The following is an 18,125-nucleotide window of genomic DNA, read 5'->3' as shown; positions in this document are numbered from 1 at the left end:
GTTTCATACACCAGTCCTTTACACTGAGAACACAGGGGGAACAGATTTCCCTGGGGGCCAGAGGAAAGTTGTCTCCCCCCCTGTATATTACAGTCGCAATACAGTGATTATTATGTGGGGAACCGATTTCCCTGGAGGCCCGAGGAAAGTGGTTTCCCCCCTCCTATGGTAAGTGTCATCTACACATCAGTCTTTTACACTGTGGTTCCCCCCTGTAAATAATAGTCAGACTTTTTTGTTGTTGACATTTATAAAGCACTACAGATTTACCTGTACGTACCTCCTCTCTCCTCAGCTGACGCTTGACCGCTGCCACACACGTAAATAAGCTTTAAATGCCAGAACAAAATACTTTTACTCCACCAATATGTTTGTGTCCACTTGTACCTAATGACAAAATAATTGTCATAAGGTGAATTACATTACATAATGAACAAATCAACCGTTTAATACATCTCTAACATGGACAAGTTGAATACAAAAACCTGTTAAATAACCCAGATACAGTAGTCAAGCCAGAGAGAAAAGGACAGTGTAGTGACTACGATATCCTTTTGTTATTCCTTTGTGTAAATCCCCCTTGGGCCGACTAGGGGTACCATATAATAGACGGTTTACTCGAATTACTCAAACTAACGGAATGTCCAATTGAGATTTTTTTTCTTGATGAAATAAAACATCTTATAGGCTATACATACAGTATTTATTGAAAATCGTGTTTCCATAACAAATGATTGATTCAACCAATTATTCAAAAAATAGAGAGTATTGTTCTAAACAAACATCAATGAGTCAGCAACGTTCCAAGACAAGGTCTAAAGACTGTGCTCTCCCATCCAACAACCACACCTAACGGCCCCAGGACCTTTCCTGTAAGGACAACCTGACCTGTAGCTGGATCTGTAGAGGGAACACACTCACTAAACAGCAATCACACACACTCCTGAAAATGACCAATAAATGTAAATAACAGAATTGGCTCCTACAGACAGAATAAATACAAGTGTGTTGTAAACCAATACTTCACTGACACAGGGTCAAATCGATGCATTAGCCCCCCCATGTACCCCCGTCAAGTCCCCGGCTTGATCCTGTGCACTATGCACCCCCCTGTGACGTATGAGGTTGCTTAGGAAGGAGAAGCTCTTCCAGCACTGTTTACACCTGAACGGCTTTTCCTTTGTATGGACTGTCTGATGTTTCTTTACGTAGCCTGCCTCTGCAAACCGCTTCCCACAGGTGGGGCAGCTGTAGGGGCGCTCTCTGTCAGTCTTTCCCCTGCCCTCCACTCTTTCAGGGTGCAGTGGCAAAGAGGAGGGTGCCATTGGACCGGTGTTGTGGTTTGTTCTTGAGACTACACTGGTTGTTGTTGTGTGCATGGTATTGGGCTGGAAGAACGTGTTGAAGGCTGGGCTCCGTTGATGCTTCTGGTCTGGTCTGACACCGTGTGGGGGTGGGAGGTAGGAGTGTTGACCAGGATCTGGCCCAATCTGAAGCCCATATATGGCTCCAGAACCAGACTGAGACTCAGAGCCTAAACTTCCAGGCCCTACCCCAGAGCCAGGTCTTGCCCCAGCCCCTAAGCAGACTCCTGCTCCCTGTCTCCTCTGGCCCCATGTGTTAGACATCCCCAGTGCCGGACCTGGGTGGCTGAGTACTGGCCCCGCTGTCCAGTGGCTGTTTTCTGTAGGACGGAGACACTGTCCAGTTTGTTCCAGATCTGGCGCCTGTCCTGGGTCTGTCTCATGGTAGTAATGCACCAGATCCTGATGATGAGAGGTCCAGGCTCTGGTGCTCGTCTCTAAGGTTCTGTCTCCATCGACAGCTGCACATGGAAACCAGAGAGAGAGGGAAAAAAAAGTTGCATCAGCTGTTAAGGCAACAGAAATGGGATATGGTGTAAAGGCTATACATTTTCCTCACTTTTTCTCAGATCCATATCATCACCCTTGTGGCTGAAAGTGTCTTCCACCTCTTTTTCCTCATCCTTCCTCTCCTGCTTGACAGGGCACTCCTCCGCTCCTGCGTCATCCAAATCGAACAGCTGTAGCAATAAAGAAGAAGAAGAGGAAGTGACTTCACATCATTACATCATGTCCTATTAATATTATATTACCTTACATGAGGTCTCTGTGTTTGAAAGTTCATATGATTAGAAGGTGTCTGTCAGTACATGTGTGAGTCTGTCTGAGCCCGGTGGGAGTGGAGGCGATGGAGTTGGACAACGGTCAGTGATCTCCTGCTTGATCTGGGACTGGTTGGAGCTGCTAGCTGAGGCCTCAGCATCTGCAGACTGATGTGAACATAAAGAGAGAGTACTTCCTTGTGATGCGATTTGGAAAGCCAGCTGTTTAGAGAGAGGACTGAGGATGGGCAATGCTAATACCAAATCAGGATAGTAACAATGAAAATTACAGATGAATTACAATATGTTTGAGGTATTTTTAAACCCTGTGTTTGGCAAATTAGATAAGAGCACAGACCTCTTCAAGGATTCTGACTGTGATGACATCCTGGGTAGAAGAGTCTGGCCCCTCATTGGCAGCAGCTGACTGCTCTCTGATCCTCCAGGAGCCTTGTCTTTCCGGTTTCCCTACATTCCGAAGATGGGCAGAAAGGTTCCCTCCACCTGACACAGACAGATTGTACGTGTGAGGGGCGGGGTGATTTAAATGAACAAATTAAAAAAATACCACATCGTCCAACTTCTAGTTTAGCACACCTCTTGATACGGCTGCTGCTCTGAACTTGTCGAGTAGCCTGACGCTGACTCCGGGACGATTTGCGAGGACGCGCTCTCTCATCGTCCTTTCTGCGCGTTCCCGGGCCATCTTCAATTCCAGCGTCTGTAGTTTTCTTTTCAAAGCTCGGTTCTCTCTCTGACTGTGGCTCATTTCCAGACGAATGACAGCATAATCTTCGTCTACCAATTTACAAATCTCAGCAACAGCTGCGTTCGCTAGCACCTCCATGATGGAGGCTATCTGAGTATGAAAAGCCATCGAGTTGGTCATTGTCGGCGTTCAACCGTGCCTTGCCAACAGAAAACGAGCTAACCACATGACATCCGAAGCTTCTCCACAGAATGATTTGCTTGGAGTATCTGGCGTTGTTCTAAAATGCTATCAGAATCTGCCCAGATCGCTTTGGTCGATGGCTAAGAGCTAACAGTGTTTACTTCCGGCTATTTTTTGTGAAGAACGATGTCAATGGTAAGCATGCTGAGAGGCGTGGTTTTGGTTCGCTGCAGATGCACTAACTTTTTATATTCTATATTCAACACTTCTTTGTTTTGTAATCTTTTTTTTATTTTTTACATAAACTAGCATCTAATATTGTACACAATAACAACGGAAGCCCAAAGAGGCAATATATTTATGCATTTTATTTACTCCGTTTTCCTGTGATAACGAGTTATTTTAATTAATTTTCTCGAGATATTCATGCCATTATCTCAAAATCCCCGTGTGCCTCAACAGGTGATTGTTTAGGTTGCAGCGCAGGTAAAAATGTCTGCAGCACTCAGACCCGGAAAATCCAGTTCCTCCCGTTGTTATTGAACAAGTGCTTTAGGGCATGACTTTTGAAAACAATTTGAGAAAGCCAAAATGTCAAATGTCTTTTCATCTACATTGACAGCAAATGTGCATACCACTACATGAAAATTCAAATCATATAATTGCATTTACATTTTCATATACTGAAATAGCACTGGCAAAGTGGAAAATGAAAATGCAATGTGGGAATCCTTAACATTTACGTTTCCATACTACTGCGGTATAAGTAGTTTCTATATCTGAAACTACCTTGTTTGGAATATCCTCTTGTAAAGTTGTAAAGAGACGCCATTGCAAAATTATACAATACAATTAGATTAGAAAAAGAAAAAAACGCTGGTATGGTTTTATAGCTCTTAAAAAAATTGAACGCTCTCTCTCCAGTAGGGGGTTGTCGATTATTGATGACGTTTTAATTTACCGTAATACATTTTCATTACTAATAAAAACGCTATTCTTTCGTAGGTGTCAACTAATTTAATCTTGACAAGAAACAGGCATTACGATGAGAAATGTAAATATTACACAAGGTTTAATGACCATACACTATTCACATCCTATAATGTCTTCCGATATTCTAAAAGGCAAAATGTACCAACTGTGTAGCCTAGAGCTACAAGTGGCCTAATCATTTCCATACATACATACACAGCTTACAAACACGTTTCTGACATGACGGTTCTACAGACCTAAATTAAGAGTTAGTGTTTAAGGGAGATATTCTCACCATATAGCAAACAACACCCACTCCTGTGAGCTGATAGCTTGTCAAACACTGCATCTGCTACAAAGGTTCTTTGAGTCCAGACCAACGGCACTTGACACACACACACACACAGCTTTCCAGACTTTTTCACTAACCTCAGTTTTGTTCATGAAAGCAAAAACACAGCCGACGATAACCATCCCACTTTTGACATATCGTCCCTCCTTCTGCCTCTTACTTGCCAGTCCCACACGTATATGACACACCAGACCTGTGTCAGTTACATGGAAATTACTTGAAAGCATTTGCGTAATTGAGGAGAGTTTGATTTGTGTCATAATTGGCACTGCACTGCTGATTGGTTCCCAGCCAAGCATTCAACCGCATCTGAAAGTAGGAACGGACCCAGCTCAGCATAATACTCCATAACCGAAACTCACCGCCTCCAACCCCAATTATATTGTCTTCTTAAAAAAACTAAAATAAATCCTTCCATTCCTTCTCTACAGCCCACACTGGGACTGCTGCCTGTGCCTCCGAACGCTACACAACTGGCTGAAGGACTGGCCACAGCGAGCGCAGCTGTAAGGTTTCTCCTGCGTGTGGACGGTGCGGTGCCTCTTCAGGTGACTGGAGGAGATGAAGCTCTTCCCGCACAGTGAGCAGTGGTAACGCCGCTCGCCAGAGTGGATGAGCAGGTGGACCCGCAGGTTGTTGGGCTGAGCGAAGCCCTTTCCACAGTGCTGGCAGCTGTAGGGCCTCTCACCTGTGTGGGACCGCTGGTGCACCTCTAGGCTGGCCATGCTGGGGAACACCCGACCACAGAAGTTGCAAACCATTGGCTCCTTGTCCGAGCCGGTCTTGCAAGGCCGCCTTTGATTGGCTAAGGAATTGGTTGGGAGGTCAAAATTGGGAAAGGCGGCCATTTCGTGGGCGTTTCCTGGGAAGAGCATAGTTGGTGGGACTTCCATGTCCACTTGGGTAGGGTAGGAACAAGATGGGTGTCCAATGTCTGAGTTGTTCAGGCCCGCCTGAGCAAACGCTGCCCCCAGATGGCTCACTCTCTCCTGCATCCAGGCCAGATCTAAGCCCAGGCTGTTCAGTCGCTCAGGACTTGGTTCAGTTTCAATGGGCGGCTGAGGCAACTGGACAGCACAGTCGGGTTGCGTCTCTAGCTTGGGATCAGGGCCAGTGGAAGGATTGGAGGACTTAGGTTGGCCTTTGGGCTTTGGCCTGCAGGTCAGATCCACCGTGTCCTCAGTGGGGGAGCATTGGGACACATTCAGTCGGTCACTGCTGTCTGCTTCCTCACTAGGCTCTTGGGCTGCAGATGGAGATGAGGGAGGGGGCAGTTAACACAAGTGTGAATAGTAGGTAAAACATACTTTTGATGATGCCACAAGCTAATAAGTGTTGCTTATCAACTACAGAGCCGATATTCACTCCAATGGTCAAAACTGACACTAACACAGGGATGTTCCTATGTTTACTGCCACTCACCAGTGGGACCAGTTTCCGACCTGATGTTCACTTCAACTTTCAGGTTCAAATCACAGTCTGCTCTCTCCTGTTTAACCTGGGGCAAAGAGGTTTCCTCCTGCACGGAGAAATAACCTGTTCAGTTCTGACCAAATCAACATTATATTTATAATCTTGAGTTGATTAATTCGTTCTTAGTTTACCTGTGGCATGTGGTGTGTATTAGTCTCTTCTTCGGCTGTAGCGACAGGGCCGCTGGGATGGTCATCACTTGCAACCACGGCTGCAGAGACTGCAGAGGGGGCTAAAGAATATTGATTACAATTACGATCAGTAATCCAACTGAAGCAGTGTACTTAGGCTACATAAGAGCCTGACCAGGAGTAACATTTCCACAGCTTGCTAACCAGCCAAAGGACCATTACCTTCGGGAGGTCTGTAATGGACGTTGTGCATTTCATCCCGTTGATAGCGTCTCCTCAGCTTTCGTTCGTAGCTCCGCACCCTCACATCCATGTCTCGTAATCTTCTCCGCAGATCATCATTCTCCTTCTCGCTTTGTTCTCTCTCTAGCTCCATTTGTGAACGAAGGGCGGCATAACCATCGTCCACAAGTTTACATATCTCTAGCACGGCCGAATTAGCTAGTAGCTCTATTATCGAAGCAATCTGCGCCTGAAAGCCAACACAGTCCGCCATCATTGCCATTTCTAGTTGCACACAGGGCAGCCGTTCATAAAACCGTTATACAGCTAGCCAAATAGTTCAACTTCTACGTAAAATGTCGATTAAGAACTTTTACATGTAAACGAAGTAACGTTTATCTTGTTGTCAGGTTGATTTTCGTGAGTTGTGGCTATGATGTTGAGGTGCTTCGGGGTTTGAGTCGCCTTCTGATGACGTAGGTTTGTTGTTCAGCATCAGGCAAATTAATCTGCATTCTAATCGACTTTACTATATACCCCTTCAATGTCTAAGTGAAGTACTTTACAAATACTATAATTAAAAATAATTGGTCCATAGACAAAAGGGTTTAATGATTTCACATTAATACATTTAAATAAATATATCTTGTAAACTATAAAAAAAAATGTCAACAGTGCTGTGCTACCACAATCCATTCATCGATCAAAACACATTCATGCACATCATAAACAAACCTCTTCCATTCATGATACAATTATAAATATTATTTCCTGATGTGAACGCTCTGATGCCTAACCAGATTACCCAATACAGAGAAGCTCTTCCCACACTGAGTACAGCTGTACGGCCTCTCTCCAGTGTGGACACTCTGGTGCACCTTCAGGCTGCAAGCCTGGGAAAACCTCTTCCCACACAGGGAGCAGCTGTACCTCTTCTCCCCCGTGTGGACACTCATGTGTCTCTTGATGTGGCTGGACTGGGAGAAGTGGCGGCCGCACTGGGCGCAGCTGAAGGGTTTCTCACCGGTGTGGACCCTCTGGTGTGTCTTCAGCTGGTGGAGGTGCAGGAAGGGTTTCTTGCACTGGGGGCAGTGGAAGAGTCTCTCTCCGGCATGGGACCTCTGGTGCACTACTAGGTCTCGCGCGTTGTGGAAAAGCCGTCCGCACTGCTCGCAATGGAGCACCCTTTCCGGGTCCAGTCTGATGCGGGGCGAAGTGTCCGTCAGGCCTCCGAAACCACCCCCACTGGCCAGGAACTGATATGAAGACTCCCCCTCGGTACCCACACCTCCATTCCGGTGGAGAACCTGCACCACGTTGGCGTCGGGCGAGGAGAACAGCTCGTCGAAGGACGAGTCGAACCCGGTGGCATCTAGCTCGCTGGACTTGCTCTCATGGGTCTGAGAGGAGAGGTTAGAGGCCGACTCCCCGTCCTCTCTGTCCCTCCCAGTAATGGGATCTAGAGACAGGCCCGATCCAAAAACCTTCCCATCAGCCCAAGTGGACTCTGCCCCTCTTTCCATTTTGAGAGAGTCGACTCTTCCGAGCCCGAGCGAGGAGACGAACCCGTGCGAGCTCTCTCCGTCACCTAGCAACAGGGGAACCTCTGCACCGAACGACCTCATCGCTTCCACCGAGAACGAGCAGGACGGTTCCACGGCGTCTGCAGGAGACGCCATTTGAGATGACGAGCCCGCAGTTTCACAGCCTCCGACGTACACGTGGTGCGGCTGCAGCTGCTGGCTGGTGGTGCTGTGGTGACCTCCAGGGAGAGGGGACCTCAGGACGTCGCTGTCACCGGCCTGCTCCTGCGATCCCTGGGCAGGGTGCTCTGGTGGTGACCCGGGCCTTTGCAACCCTGGGAGGCTGGAGCCTGGACTCCTGTGCTGGTCCAGAGGCGTCTCTATGTTCAGAGTGTGGTTGTTGTTAGCAGGAAGAGAGTGAGATACTCCAGCTGAAGGGAGTGAATGAAAGAAGAAAATGCTTCAGCACTGCAGGCCGAACAACTCATAACACGAGTCACAAACAACCTCTACTGTAAATGCATGGTACTTACCATTTCCCTGGGCCAGGTGAGAACTGCAGTCTTTCAGTTCCTCCTCCTGCCTCTCTTCCTTTATCAAGACCAGCTCAGGGTACTCCAGGGGGTCCTCAGGCTGTTGAGGAACATTTTAAAGGAAGTATAACTTATCTGACAGTACTCTGTTTTCTAACACAAATGCCACATATACAATTATAACTCAAATACAAAAACAATGTTAGGTGTGTGTGTGTGTGTGTGTATGGGGGGTGGGGTGAGTGAGAGTGTGTATGTTTGAGAAGGACTCTGAGACAGGGATCTCTACAGTCCTCTGTATAGGATGCATGGACCAAACAGGAGCTTGCAAGACGGCTCACCTGAGCACACACAGTAGAGAGGTGGGTGCCCTGGTCCCCAATCAGCCTGGATCCTGCAGCATTCTTCTTGGCGTTTAAGGAATGCTTAACAGCTACATGAGCTAAAGTTATTCAAAGAAAGACGATAACGCAGTTTAACAAACGCAAATACTGCACCGGGTAAAACTCTGTTACTGTGGGCGTCATCATGGCTGCCTACCTTTCCTAGCGCAAGACACAGCCAGGTGAGGTACGGGGCTCCTTCTGGCGAACCGGTCCCGTGATCGAACTTCCATTAACCGTAGTTTGCTCTTCAATGCCAGGTTCTCTCGCTGAGCCCTGGATATTTCAAGCCGCAGCACGGCGTATCCGTCGTCAACAAGCTGACAAATGTCTGATACTGCCGCGTTGGCCAGCACTTCCATGATGGATGCAAGTTGCGAATGAAAATTAACATTCGCCATTGTCCCAGATGTGTCCCAACGTTTGCTCCCAAATTATTGTATTTACGAAACCATTTATCTCATGAATCTACGGGCAGAAATGCTTATACCGTCGACATGTAGCCTATGTAACTACCAAGGCGGCTTTCATGTCTGTCCTTACAGTAGACCCAACTTCCCTTTATGAGTCCACTGTTTACTTCCGGGTTGTTTAGGTTGCGATATTAAATACCGTAAGCACTAGTGTTACTAGTGGGCACAGTGCTTTTTTAACTGTTATTTTTATTTCAATGCACTTTTTTATTCTAATGTAACATCAGATTAAAGTGAAAATGTTAAACGTATCAATGATATAATTCAAAAAGTCAGAATCAGGGGCTGATCAGGGGCCTTGGAATCGTCCTAATCTTACCCCCGTTAGGGTGCCCCTGGTCACCATCATCTAAGTCACTTTTTTACAAAGAAAATGCAGATTTCTTGTAGCAGTCCTCGTCAGGGATTCAATTACAGAAATAAGGTGATTGTGAATAAGTTGTTGATGATGACATATAGTTCATTAACAAGTTATTGAGGTCTAAAAACTTTGAACAACGAACCACACAAAACAAGTGAACACAATTGTATATTTCACTTCATAGACTTGCTTTACTTCCTGTAATGGGAGCCAAATGACCATAAACACATGGGAAGTGGAGTAAATACAACAAATGCATTGAGTAACACATACATTTGTTTATTGTCTGCAAATTAAATTTCAAGCAAGAAATAGCCTCAGACATGCATCCTTCAACAAATCAGAATTCAGAGATTGTTTGACACAGTTGCTACATAATCTCTGTGTGAGTGAGTGAGTGAGTGAGTGAGTGAAAGAGAGAAAGCTCCCCCCCCCCCCCCCCCACCACCTTACAGGTAATGAGGATGTCTCCTCTTCATATGGACCTTAAGGTTCTTCAAGCACATCACGCGTTCGCAGACCTCACAAGTTGCCGTGGCAACCCCCGGCCTTCGGGGGCACTCCAAAACTGCATGTTGCCTTGGCAACCCGCCACCATCTGGGTGCCTCCTCAAGATGTGGTTGCGGAGGTTCTTGGTGAGCAGCGTGAGGCCGCACTTGTGACAAATTGTCTCTCTTGAAGCCACCGATGACCTGACCTGACCCACATCGCTCAGGCCAGAGATGAAAGAGAGAGGAGTCTGAGAGGCGGAGCTTACCAGCGCTCCACGCTTCTGATTGGTGGGGGATGAGAGAGTGGCGGTTGAGAACGAGGATGGGGCGGAGTTAGATTGGCTGGTGGTGGGGCTGGAGGCCCTGCATGACGTCACGTGGTTGATGAAGTCGGCCTTCTTCAATATGATGGTTCTGCAGAACGGGCAGTGGTTGTGACCTGATGAACTACACTCTAAAAAGCACCTAAAAAGGCTGTAGCCTGGAGATCAAACACACACAGAAACATATTAGGGAATATTATATGCAGGGCACAGAGAATGTATAAAGGCAGAGAAGAATTTACCTCTGTAGTTCACAGCCCTTGAAAGGTGAGACTGCAGATGTCTGCGGAGTTTATACTTGTTGGTTGGTTTGAACACAGAGGTTTTGCAGAAGGGACAGTGATACCTGTTGCAGCAATCCAAGCATTTATTCACTGAAGGCAGAGTGTTCTCTTTCTGCACTGAGATGTGGACCTGTCAAGATATTAAACAACTTAGAATAAATAAAATACTGAATAAATAAATATTTGAAGTCTTGGCTTTACCACAGCTATAGGCCTACCTGGTCCACCGCTTCATGTTCTTTAATGGTTTCTGTTGATAGTATACCGCCTTCAGAAATTCCCCCAAAACCCTTTTCTTCTGCTGCTGGAGCAGGTGTTAGTTGACTACAGTCCTCTACTTCCATACACAGAGTAGACTCCTCAGCACACAATCCCTGGATCGGAGTTAACTGTTCCTGATCTAGAAAAACAGAGGAAATCGTATGAGCCTGTGCCTTTATTTTTAGCACGTAGACCCTAGAAGACTAATAAACTATCAATCTCACCAGAATTTGGGACACCGTCGAGACAGTATTTCGGTTTAACCATGAACCTCTCCATCTCCCGTAGCTTCATCTCAAGGCGAAAAGCCTCCAGGCTCTCTTCCATCACTTGGCAAACCTCGTGGACAACTGATGTCGTCAACGATTCCATGATTGAAGCAACACGCAAGCGAAATGTTACATCCAACGACATTCTAGCGTACCTATCTTGATATTGTAAATAAATGCGGTGTTTGTTTGTGTTGTCAACCTAAAGCAAGGATCGCTATCCGCATATTAACAACTTCCGGTTCAATTGGGCAAAGGCTTTTCAAACCAGGGCATGCCGATTTGTTCTTCCGACAGTGAAGGATTGAGTCCATTGAAAAATGGTAAGCAAATGCACGTGGTTCAACCAAAATACATATATGTTACCCTGTCCATACATGGGACCGTTAAAACACGATTAATTGTCAATACAACACAAACAGGTTAGTCCAGATAGGCAGAACATACAGCACCAATGTGATTATAAAACATGTCAGCTTTAGTATTTCTGTCTTTTTAATAGTTCGATCATTCTGTTCATCAAGGCATGTCAGCACAGTAAGGAGTTACAAATGACACAAAACAGAAAGCTATACATTTTGATGAGTGCCATGTGGCCATATAAACACATTTGCACACAGTCCAAAGCATCATCTCTGGTGAAGTCAGACCAGGGAGTGTCCCGTATGCACACTAAGGTGCCTCTTCAGGTGGCTGGACTGAGAGAAGCTCTTCCCGCAGAGTTTGCAGGAGAACGGCCTCTCTCCTGTGTGAACCTGGGCACAGAGGCACAGACTCCACACTGTTAAAACCTCATCCCATCCCCCCGTAGCAACTGTCTGTCAGGAATTTGTCTTTGGCTGTTTAGTACAAAACATTGCTGACATATTACTAATAAACTACAAGTGCAAGGTATTGAGGAATTAAATAAATAACTATTAAATAATGTATTACTTTATACTTAGGGTAGGGATCAAACCACGGTTTAAACCTACATCTACGATTAGATTAGAAGTACATTCTTCTGGTGAGTCTGTGGGGGCTGATAGTGTTTAAACAGCGGTGGTCACCTTACTCTCCATCCTAGAGCTCCACCCCAAAACCACTTCCACTACGCTAGACAGAGGTCTGTTACTCACCCTCTCGTGGTTCTTCAGCTGGTGCCCATAGGAGAACCTCTTAGCGCAGTGACGGCAGGAGAAGGGCTTCTCTCCGGTGTGGACGCGGTGATGTCTCTGTAGGGCCGCGGGTCGGGGGAATAATTTACCGCACACCTCGCATTTAAGATGGTACCAGTACCCAGGCTTCTCTGTGTGGGTGTCTCCTCCTCCTCTTCCTCCTTGGTTCTCTGCACTGCCAGTTGCTCTGGAGAGGAGCGAGGAGTAGTGGATGAGTGGAGGAGGAGGATGGGTGGATGAGGGGAGGTGCTTCCCTAAGGCTCTCTGCACGGTGGGGGGTTCTCTCTGTGGGTTGGGGAGGTGGTGCTGCTGGTCTCCCTGCTTCTGTTGCTGGTGGAGAGGCCCTGGAACCAGGTGTGAGGAGGAGGTGGAGAAGAAGGAAGAAGAGATGGAGGATGAGAAGAAGGAGGAGGAGAAGGAAGAGGGGGCCGAGGTGGAAGGCAGCTGGTCGAAATCGTCCATCAAATAGTTCATATCTCCTCCTCTTCCTCCATCATCATCCTCAGTTCCCCGGTCCTCTCTGATCACTGCTTCCTGGTCCGATAAGCTCCACTCACAGTTGATCCCAGCTTCTTCTTTGATGGGGGCTGGATCCACCACCACCACAACCATATCAGGCTCCCAGTCCTCAGAGGCCCGGACAGACGTGCAGGTCTCTGGGTTATTAGGCTCCCCTTCTCCCATCTCTGGAGGACCAGTGGCCGTTCTGCTGGGGGTCAAGCTCTCCACTTTGATAATAACGGGCAAACCTTTCTTCGTTTCCCTGCCCTGCATCCAACAAGAGGCTACTGTTATAAATCAAGCATTCATTCCTAATTTAATTTATAAGAACAATGCAAAACAATAAAATCTGACTAATTTAACGTGAAGAAGTCTGATGTCACCTGGCTGTGTTTGTCGTTCGTGTTTGGGACAGCGTTGGGGTTTGAAGAATTGCGCCCTGTAGCACTCTGCAGCGTAGAGGTTCCATGTACACCAGAACGATTGTCCACTAGATGAAATATAAATAAATAAACTGTAAAAGCTACATTACATAAAAAAAACATATCTATTGAGGCAGTTAAAATCTACTTGCAATATGCTGGGGAGTCCCTGGACTTCTCTTTGGCACGAGCAACATCACCGGCGTCGATGTGCTTCTGAACGGTGCGTCGCTGTCGCAGAGTCCCGAACTTCTCTGCGTTCCGTCGGTAATTCTGAAGTTTGGTCACAAGTAGCTTACGCCGTAGGTTGTCAATCTCTCTCTGGCTTTGAGAGATTTCCAATCGTAGGACGGCATAGCCATCATCAACGAGTTTACAGATCTCAGCAACAGCCGTGTTCGCTAAAACCTCCATTAAAGAGGCTAGCTGTTCGTGGAAGGCGACACTATTGGACATAACTGCTACAGTCTTAAGCCCCTCAACAATATCTTGTCCACTGTGTTCTATGAATTGGCCCTGTGGTGTTATTTCATTAGTCTCTGGCTGAAGAACAACCTTCTTTACATGGACAGTCAACTGTACGGTCAACACAAATGTATAAATCCAGAAAAACTGATTGTTTTACTTCCGGGTACATACCGCAAGCTTTTCAAAATAAAAGTTAACATTGCCTTACATGATCATATTACGACAAACAAGTTTTTAGGTCAGTATTTACTTTTATTTCATTTATAAAATACAGATACAGAATAATCTGAAACAATGCACACGATTTTAGGTCATATAGACCTAGGTTTGTAACAATGTTACAATTAACATTCATTTTCCAATCTCTGGCTGTAGAAAAAGTACACACATTGGCTTCAACTGTTAATGAGTTGAAGAGTTCATGAGGTCTGCAGTAAAAGAAACACAAGCCAATCAGGAAATTAGAAAATGTAAACATAACAAAACATAAAAGAAACTGTGTGACTCTTTAGCATTCTAAAACCCTGAAGAATCTTGAGCTACAACATTAAAACTATCGTAATCATCGAACTTCGGAATGTCTTCAAATGTGTTCCTCAAAGGCAATCCACCCACCTGACCTAGTGAGTAGTTTCGTATGATGTCATTCCTCAGGATGGTGCGGAAGGTTTTGCAGACCAGTGAGAGGTTCCAGTAGCCCCTCCTTCCGTCATAACGGATAACCTCCCTGAAGATCCACACCATGGACTCTAGAGGAAGCTGGACAAACAAAACAAGTGTTGAGTCTTATTATACTATATTCTGTTCTAGGATAAATCAAACGTATATTATTTCAGGCTACTTGTTCTTTTCAAATACATTTTTGTGATGAAAATGAATAAAATGAAGAATAAGGCGCATTTATTCAAATGTATTACAATAACGTACCTCGAGGAAATGAGGATTCCTAAGTGGAGGGTACCATTGGCTGCTCTGTTAACAAAAAAACAAACAGTAAATGAAGTCAATGGAGTCAACACCCATCTCCATCTATCCTGAATTCCCATGCATTGGCCAAATGGCTCTGTCACCTCCAACGTGCATCTGCATGATAACCATCATTACCATCATTGTGAGAAGTCTGTCCTCTTGTCCTCGTCTGGTAGACTGTCCTGCCTCAAAAGACAAGAAGCCATCGGGGTCTGCTTGCCTCTCCCCTTCCTGATCTCCACTCACGCCGATGTCCAGGACTAGGTCGTCGTGGTCATGGTTGCCCCGCCCCTCCTCCTCGTCTCCGCCTTCCTCTCCGTGTGACGCGAACAGCGCCGTCTCCACGGCAACCAGCCCCATGTCCTCCAGAAAGTTGTTGAGCGCTTCTTGGAAAGTGGAAAGGCTCACTTCCTCCTGGTGCTTCCTTCTCATGTGCTCCCGGAAGCTGCACCTGCTCAGGGTCAGGCCGCAGCGCTCGCAACGAACTTTGACCTTCCTCCAAGGGATGACCCCTTGGGGCTGCCGCTCCATTGCTAGCGACTTCATCAGGACCTCCCCCCAGGACTCCGGGCTGACCTCCTCCCTGTGCCTCCTCTTCATGTGCACCTTGAAATTCTTTTTGTTCAACGTCACGCCGCAGTGCTGGCACTGGACCCTGGAAATCTTGGAGTCCGCCGGGCCCCGGTTATGCACTTCCTGGTTCAACAGCTCCAAAAACTCCTCCTTGTGCCGCCTCTTCACGTGGACCTTGAAATTCTTCCGATTCAGGATGATGCCACAGAACTGGCACTGCATCTTGGATATTCTTGGATCTAGCATCTTGCTGGGGTCAGGAGAGCCCGGTGCTGGCTCCGTCCTCTCTGGTGTCTGGGCCCCAGACATGGTCGCCGCAGCAGAATTGCCGGTAGTGTCCTTTCTCAGAGCGCCGTGGGTGAGCGCGGAAGAGGAGGGGGCTGGGCTCCCCATGGGGGTGGAGTCCAGCCCAGGCATTGGAGAGTAGCTACCGAAGGACATGTGTTCTGGAGATTCAGGTTCCGGTTCAGATTCCGGTTGCGAGGTGGCCATGTCTGGAGATGCGTCAGGGCCGGGGCTGGGAGAGTGGCCTGGGTGCTGGGCCGGAGAGGCATGCTGGGTGGGAGTGACAGGAGGAGAGGTTGCAGAGGGCCCTTTGGGGCTGGGAGGAGAAGAAAAAGGAGGAGGAGGGTGTTGAGATTGTTCAGCAGGCTGTGGCGTCCGTGGTCGACAGTTGAGGATGTGAGACTGAAAGGAGCTTTTGTTGATAATGGTCTCAGTGCAGTAGCAACAATGGAAGTGGGCCGTCTTTCTACAGGTCAAATTGCACTTGTAGATTACAAACCCTAAAACACACAAGAAATATATAATCAATATATCTAATACCTCCACACAGGACATCTTGATAGCAAATGTTACAAGTATCAGCCTCTACGTTGTAAAGCCTCATAACAATGTAAAAGGTTTATTTTACTAATTTACCGTCATGGTGGATTGCTCGGTTCTGATGTGTCTGTATGTGGGGGACGATCCTGTGGAACTCATTGGGTTTGAACACAGAGGGCTGGCAGAAGGGGCAGTGGTAGAGGGAGCAGCAGGTGTTGCACCTATCTATCCGTGGACTCTCTCCTACCTGCAAGCACGTGATGTGGCGCTGTCCCTGTACCAAATTAAACATACCTATGCTTACGAACACAACAACAGTTCTTGTGAATTCAAAGAGTAAGGGTGACCTTGCAGTCATTTGGTTTCGAATTGTTCCTTAAATTTAGATTATGGTGTTCAATATTAGACACAGTAGCCTAGCACTAGCAGTCAAATGAATATTGTTCGATCTTAACTACCTTACTGGCGGCCAGACAGACTTTAGCGTTGATGCTGAGGTTCATTCCTGAGGGGTTCTGTTTGGAACCCTCGGGTGTGAAAACTGTTTCCGCCTTGGTTTGATAAACATAGCTAACGTTCCCATGTTTATCATGATCAGACGTGACATTAGCGGGACTGTTGGTTCTTCTCGATGAAGTAGTGACAAGCGTCTGAACAGCGCCGGTCGCCGTATCACTACTAAACTTGGCCAATTTAAGCCTTCTCTTTAAGTCTTTGATTTCCTCTTTGCTTCTTAATACTTCGAGCCGTAACGCTGCATAGCTGTCCTGAACAACTTTACAGATATCTCTCACGGCTGCTTCGGCTAGAGTGTCCATAATTGAAGATATCTGCCGGTTTAAATAGCATGTTTCCGACATTTTTGATGTTCCAACACCTAAGAACGAAATGTCTAAATATGATTAGTTGAATTCCAATTGTGGGAATCGGTTAACTTGTGGGTTTCAGCATCTTAATTTTGGACGTTTTGCTTCTTCTTCTTGTTATACGACAGTTGGCAACCAGTTTACTGGTGCATTACCGCCACCTTCTGCTCCGGAGAAAAATAAATTTTCTTCTGATCTGCTTTTCTAATGCCCCGTAAATATAATAAGCAGTTGTGTTTGCGGGCTACTGTCACTACTATTGAACCTCTAACATGATATCGCCACATGGCGATTCAGACGCTCCAGATCCGCACCCAACCCAAACGTTCAAAGACAAGGAAAACTTGGGAGACGCAATTAAGTGAGGGAATAACTTCCTCCACGATCGGCGATGCAGAGACGATAATGTATGTAGAATAAAAAATAAAAGTAAACATTTACAAATGAGTGGATGGTGAAGTCACATACACATTTTTGGCCTTTACCTCAAAGTCTGAGGGCTGTTGTAAATCTCACCAACGTACTCCACCAAAAGTCACTGGTTGAGCATGAAGGTAGAATAATTGATGATGTGGACAACAGTCCTACCATTACTGATGATATGTTATAAAATAAAAAACTATAAGGAAGAAATCCTTTACCAAGGACGTTTTGCCCTGGTAAAGGAATTATATTATTTTATTATCTTAAGTCATGTATAACTGGAACTGTCTCCAAGATAGATAAGCACTTTTGTGACTTTCCGTCACTCCCACAGCCTTCTGAGTTTCACCCATGATCAGAAACCTAGTATCAAGATAAGATTTATTCATAACATCATATTCAACCTACTCAGAGACGAGGAAGTCACATTTACTAATCCATAACCTCACGTTGTTGATGGTAAAACTTAATCCTTCACATGAAGAAGATAAGCACACAAGGACATTAATTTAAAATGTGTGATCTTGCCGGTGAGGTTGCCAGTTCGATTCAGGCTGTGCCAAATGACGTTGTGTCCTTGGCACTTCACCCTACTTGCCTGGGGAGAATGTCCCTGTACTTACAGGGACATTAATGACTAAAATGTAAATGTAATCTTGAAAACTGATGTTTCTTTAAGTAGTATACAAACTGATACTGATGATGACGCCAATATATATATATATATATATATGTTTTGTACCTTTCACAAACTTTTGTATGAGAACATACTCAACCTAGTACATTAGGATATACATAGAAACAATGACAACAAACACTATATGATTGTAAGGTCCAGTTGGGAATGTCAAT

General features: G+C 46.0%; 5 protein-coding genes across 6 annotated transcripts; all 5 read right to left on the bottom strand.

Annotated features, from left to right (window-relative positions):
* Nucleotides 1-431: 431 nt before the first annotated feature.
* On the bottom strand, nucleotides 432-3,279 carry LOC134034077 (zinc finger and SCAN domain-containing protein 5A-like). Its single transcript, XM_062478422.1, has 5 exons — nucleotides 2,723-3,279; nucleotides 2,484-2,629; nucleotides 2,174-2,293; nucleotides 1,924-2,044; nucleotides 432-1,825 (listed from the first exon to the last, which is right to left on the bottom strand). The coding sequence occupies exons 1-5, from the start codon at nucleotides 3,012-3,014 to the stop codon at nucleotides 1,038-1,040; spliced, it is 1,467 nt and encodes a 488-aa protein (XP_062334406.1). The 5' UTR covers nucleotides 3,015-3,279; the 3' UTR covers nucleotides 432-1,037.
* Nucleotides 3,280-4,070: 791 nt separating this feature from the next.
* On the bottom strand, nucleotides 4,071-6,652 carry LOC134034081 (zinc finger protein 135-like). Its single transcript, XM_062478429.1, has 4 exons — nucleotides 6,168-6,652; nucleotides 5,946-6,046; nucleotides 5,764-5,860; nucleotides 4,071-5,587 (listed from the first exon to the last, which is right to left on the bottom strand). The coding sequence occupies exons 1-4, from the start codon at nucleotides 6,448-6,450 to the stop codon at nucleotides 4,767-4,769; spliced, it is 1,302 nt and encodes a 433-aa protein (XP_062334413.1). The 5' UTR covers nucleotides 6,451-6,652; the 3' UTR covers nucleotides 4,071-4,766.
* A 102-nt stretch (nucleotides 6,653-6,754) lies between these two features.
* LOC134033925 (uncharacterized) lies at nucleotides 6,755-13,771 on the bottom strand. The gene is made up of 9 exons (XM_062478209.1): nucleotides 13,111-13,771; nucleotides 12,188-12,994; nucleotides 11,720-11,824; nucleotides 10,498-10,669; nucleotides 10,020-10,413; nucleotides 8,764-9,032; nucleotides 8,565-8,665; nucleotides 8,224-8,323; nucleotides 6,755-8,121 (listed from the first exon to the last, which is right to left on the bottom strand). The coding sequence occupies exons 1-9, from the start codon at nucleotides 13,270-13,272 to the stop codon at nucleotides 6,932-6,934; spliced, it is 3,300 nt and encodes a 1,099-aa protein (XP_062334193.1). The 5' UTR covers nucleotides 13,273-13,771; the 3' UTR covers nucleotides 6,755-6,931.
* On the bottom strand, nucleotides 9,360-11,707 carry LOC134034082 (uncharacterized). The gene is made up of 4 exons (XM_062478430.1): nucleotides 11,025-11,707; nucleotides 10,758-10,939; nucleotides 10,498-10,669; nucleotides 9,360-10,413 (listed from the first exon to the last, which is right to left on the bottom strand). Exons 1-4 carry the CDS (start codon nucleotides 11,212-11,214, stop codon nucleotides 9,890-9,892), a joined length of 1,068 nt encoding a protein of 355 aa, XP_062334414.1. The 5' UTR covers nucleotides 11,215-11,707; the 3' UTR covers nucleotides 9,360-9,889.
* An 83-nt stretch (nucleotides 13,772-13,854) lies between the features above and the next one.
* LOC134034074 (uncharacterized) lies at nucleotides 13,855-16,984 on the bottom strand. Of its 2 annotated transcripts, none has more exons than XM_062478415.1 (6): nucleotides 16,443-16,984; nucleotides 16,081-16,258; nucleotides 14,722-15,944; nucleotides 14,545-14,589; nucleotides 14,238-14,376; nucleotides 13,855-14,045 (listed from the first exon to the last, which is right to left on the bottom strand). In XM_062478415.1, the coding sequence occupies exons 1-6, from the start codon at nucleotides 16,842-16,844 to the stop codon at nucleotides 14,020-14,022; spliced, it is 2,013 nt and encodes a 670-aa protein (XP_062334399.1). In that variant the 5' UTR covers nucleotides 16,845-16,984; the 3' UTR covers nucleotides 13,855-14,019. The 2 variants fall into 2 exon arrangements, with proteins under 2 accessions (XP_062334399.1, XP_062334400.1); XM_062478416.1 differs by having other exon boundaries at nucleotides 14,233-14,376; nucleotides 16,443-16,983.
* Nucleotides 16,985-18,125: the final 1,141 nt, after the last annotated feature.

The sequence above is a fragment of the Osmerus eperlanus genome, chromosome 14 (assembly GCF_963692335.1).
Source record: "Osmerus eperlanus chromosome 14, fOsmEpe2.1, whole genome shotgun sequence".
NCBI classification, from domain to species: domain Eukaryota; kingdom Metazoa; phylum Chordata; class Actinopteri; order Osmeriformes; family Osmeridae; genus Osmerus; species Osmerus eperlanus.
Note: the sequence above shows the minus strand (reverse complement) of the source record. Positions and strands in the feature narration are given on the sequence as shown.

What these genes read in the sequence shown, in the direction of transcription:
- LOC134034077 (XM_062478422.1), bottom strand. Translation starts at nt 3,014, where the DNA reads ATGACCAACTCGATGGCTTTTCATACTCAGATAGCCTCCATCATGGAG. An exon ending in CAGTCAGAATCCTTGAAGAG is followed by an intron (nt 2,294 to 2,483) that starts GTCTGTGCTCTT and finishes TGTTCACATCAG; the next exon opens with TCTGCAGATGCTGAGGCCTC. An exon ending in TGATATGGATCTGAGAAAAA is followed by an intron (nt 1,826 to 1,923) that starts GTGAGGAAAATG and finishes TTCCATGTGCAG; the next exon opens with CTGTCGATGGAGACAGAACC.
- LOC134034081 (XM_062478429.1), bottom strand. Translation starts at nt 6,450, where the DNA reads ATGGCAATGATGGCGGACTGTGTTGGCTTTCAGGCGCAGATTGCTTCG. An exon ending in CCATTACAGACCTCCCGAAG is followed by an intron (nt 6,047 to 6,167) that starts GTAATGGTCCTT and finishes AATATTCTTTAG; the next exon opens with CCCCCTCTGCAGTCTCTGCA. An exon ending in ATACACACCACATGCCACAG is followed by an intron (nt 5,861 to 5,945) that starts GTAAACTAAGAA and finishes TTCTCCGTGCAG; the next exon opens with GAGGAAACCTCTTTGCCCCA.
- LOC134034082 (XM_062478430.1), bottom strand. Translation starts at nt 11,214, where the DNA reads ATGTCGTTGGATGTAACATTTCGCTTGCGTGTTGCTTCAATCATGGAA. An exon ending in CGACGGTGTCCCAAATTCTG is followed by an intron (nt 10,940 to 11,024) that starts GTGAGATTGATA and finishes CTGTTTTTCTAG; the next exon opens with ATCAGGAACAGTTAACTCCG. An exon ending in AAGGGCTGTGAACTACAGAG is followed by an intron (nt 10,414 to 10,497) that starts GTAAATTCTTCT and finishes TTTGATCTCCAG; the next exon opens with GCTACAGCCTTTTTAGGTGC.
- LOC134033925 (XM_062478209.1), bottom strand. Translation starts at nt 13,272, where the DNA reads ATGTTTTTTTTATGTAATGTAGCTTTTACAGTTTATTTATTTATATTT. An exon ending in AAGGGCTGTGAACTACAGAG is followed by an intron (nt 10,414 to 10,497) that starts GTAAATTCTTCT and finishes TTTGATCTCCAG; the next exon opens with GCTACAGCCTTTTTAGGTGC. An exon ending in TGTGTCTTGCGCTAGGAAAG is followed by an intron (nt 8,666 to 8,763) that starts GTAGGCAGCCAT and finishes GAATAACTTTAG; the next exon opens with CTCATGTAGCTGTTAAGCAT.
- LOC134034074 (XM_062478415.1), bottom strand. Translation starts at nt 16,844, where the DNA reads ATGTCGGAAACATGCTATTTAAACCGGCAGATATCTTCAATTATGGAC. An exon ending in TCTGTCTGGCCGCCAGTAAG is followed by an intron (nt 16,259 to 16,442) that starts GTAGTTAAGATC and finishes AATTTGGTACAG; the next exon opens with GGACAGCGCCACATCACGTG. An exon ending in CATACGAAACTACTCACTAG is followed by an intron (nt 14,046 to 14,237) that starts GTCAGGTGGGTG and finishes CTTTTACTGCAG; the next exon opens with ACCTCATGAACTCTTCAACT.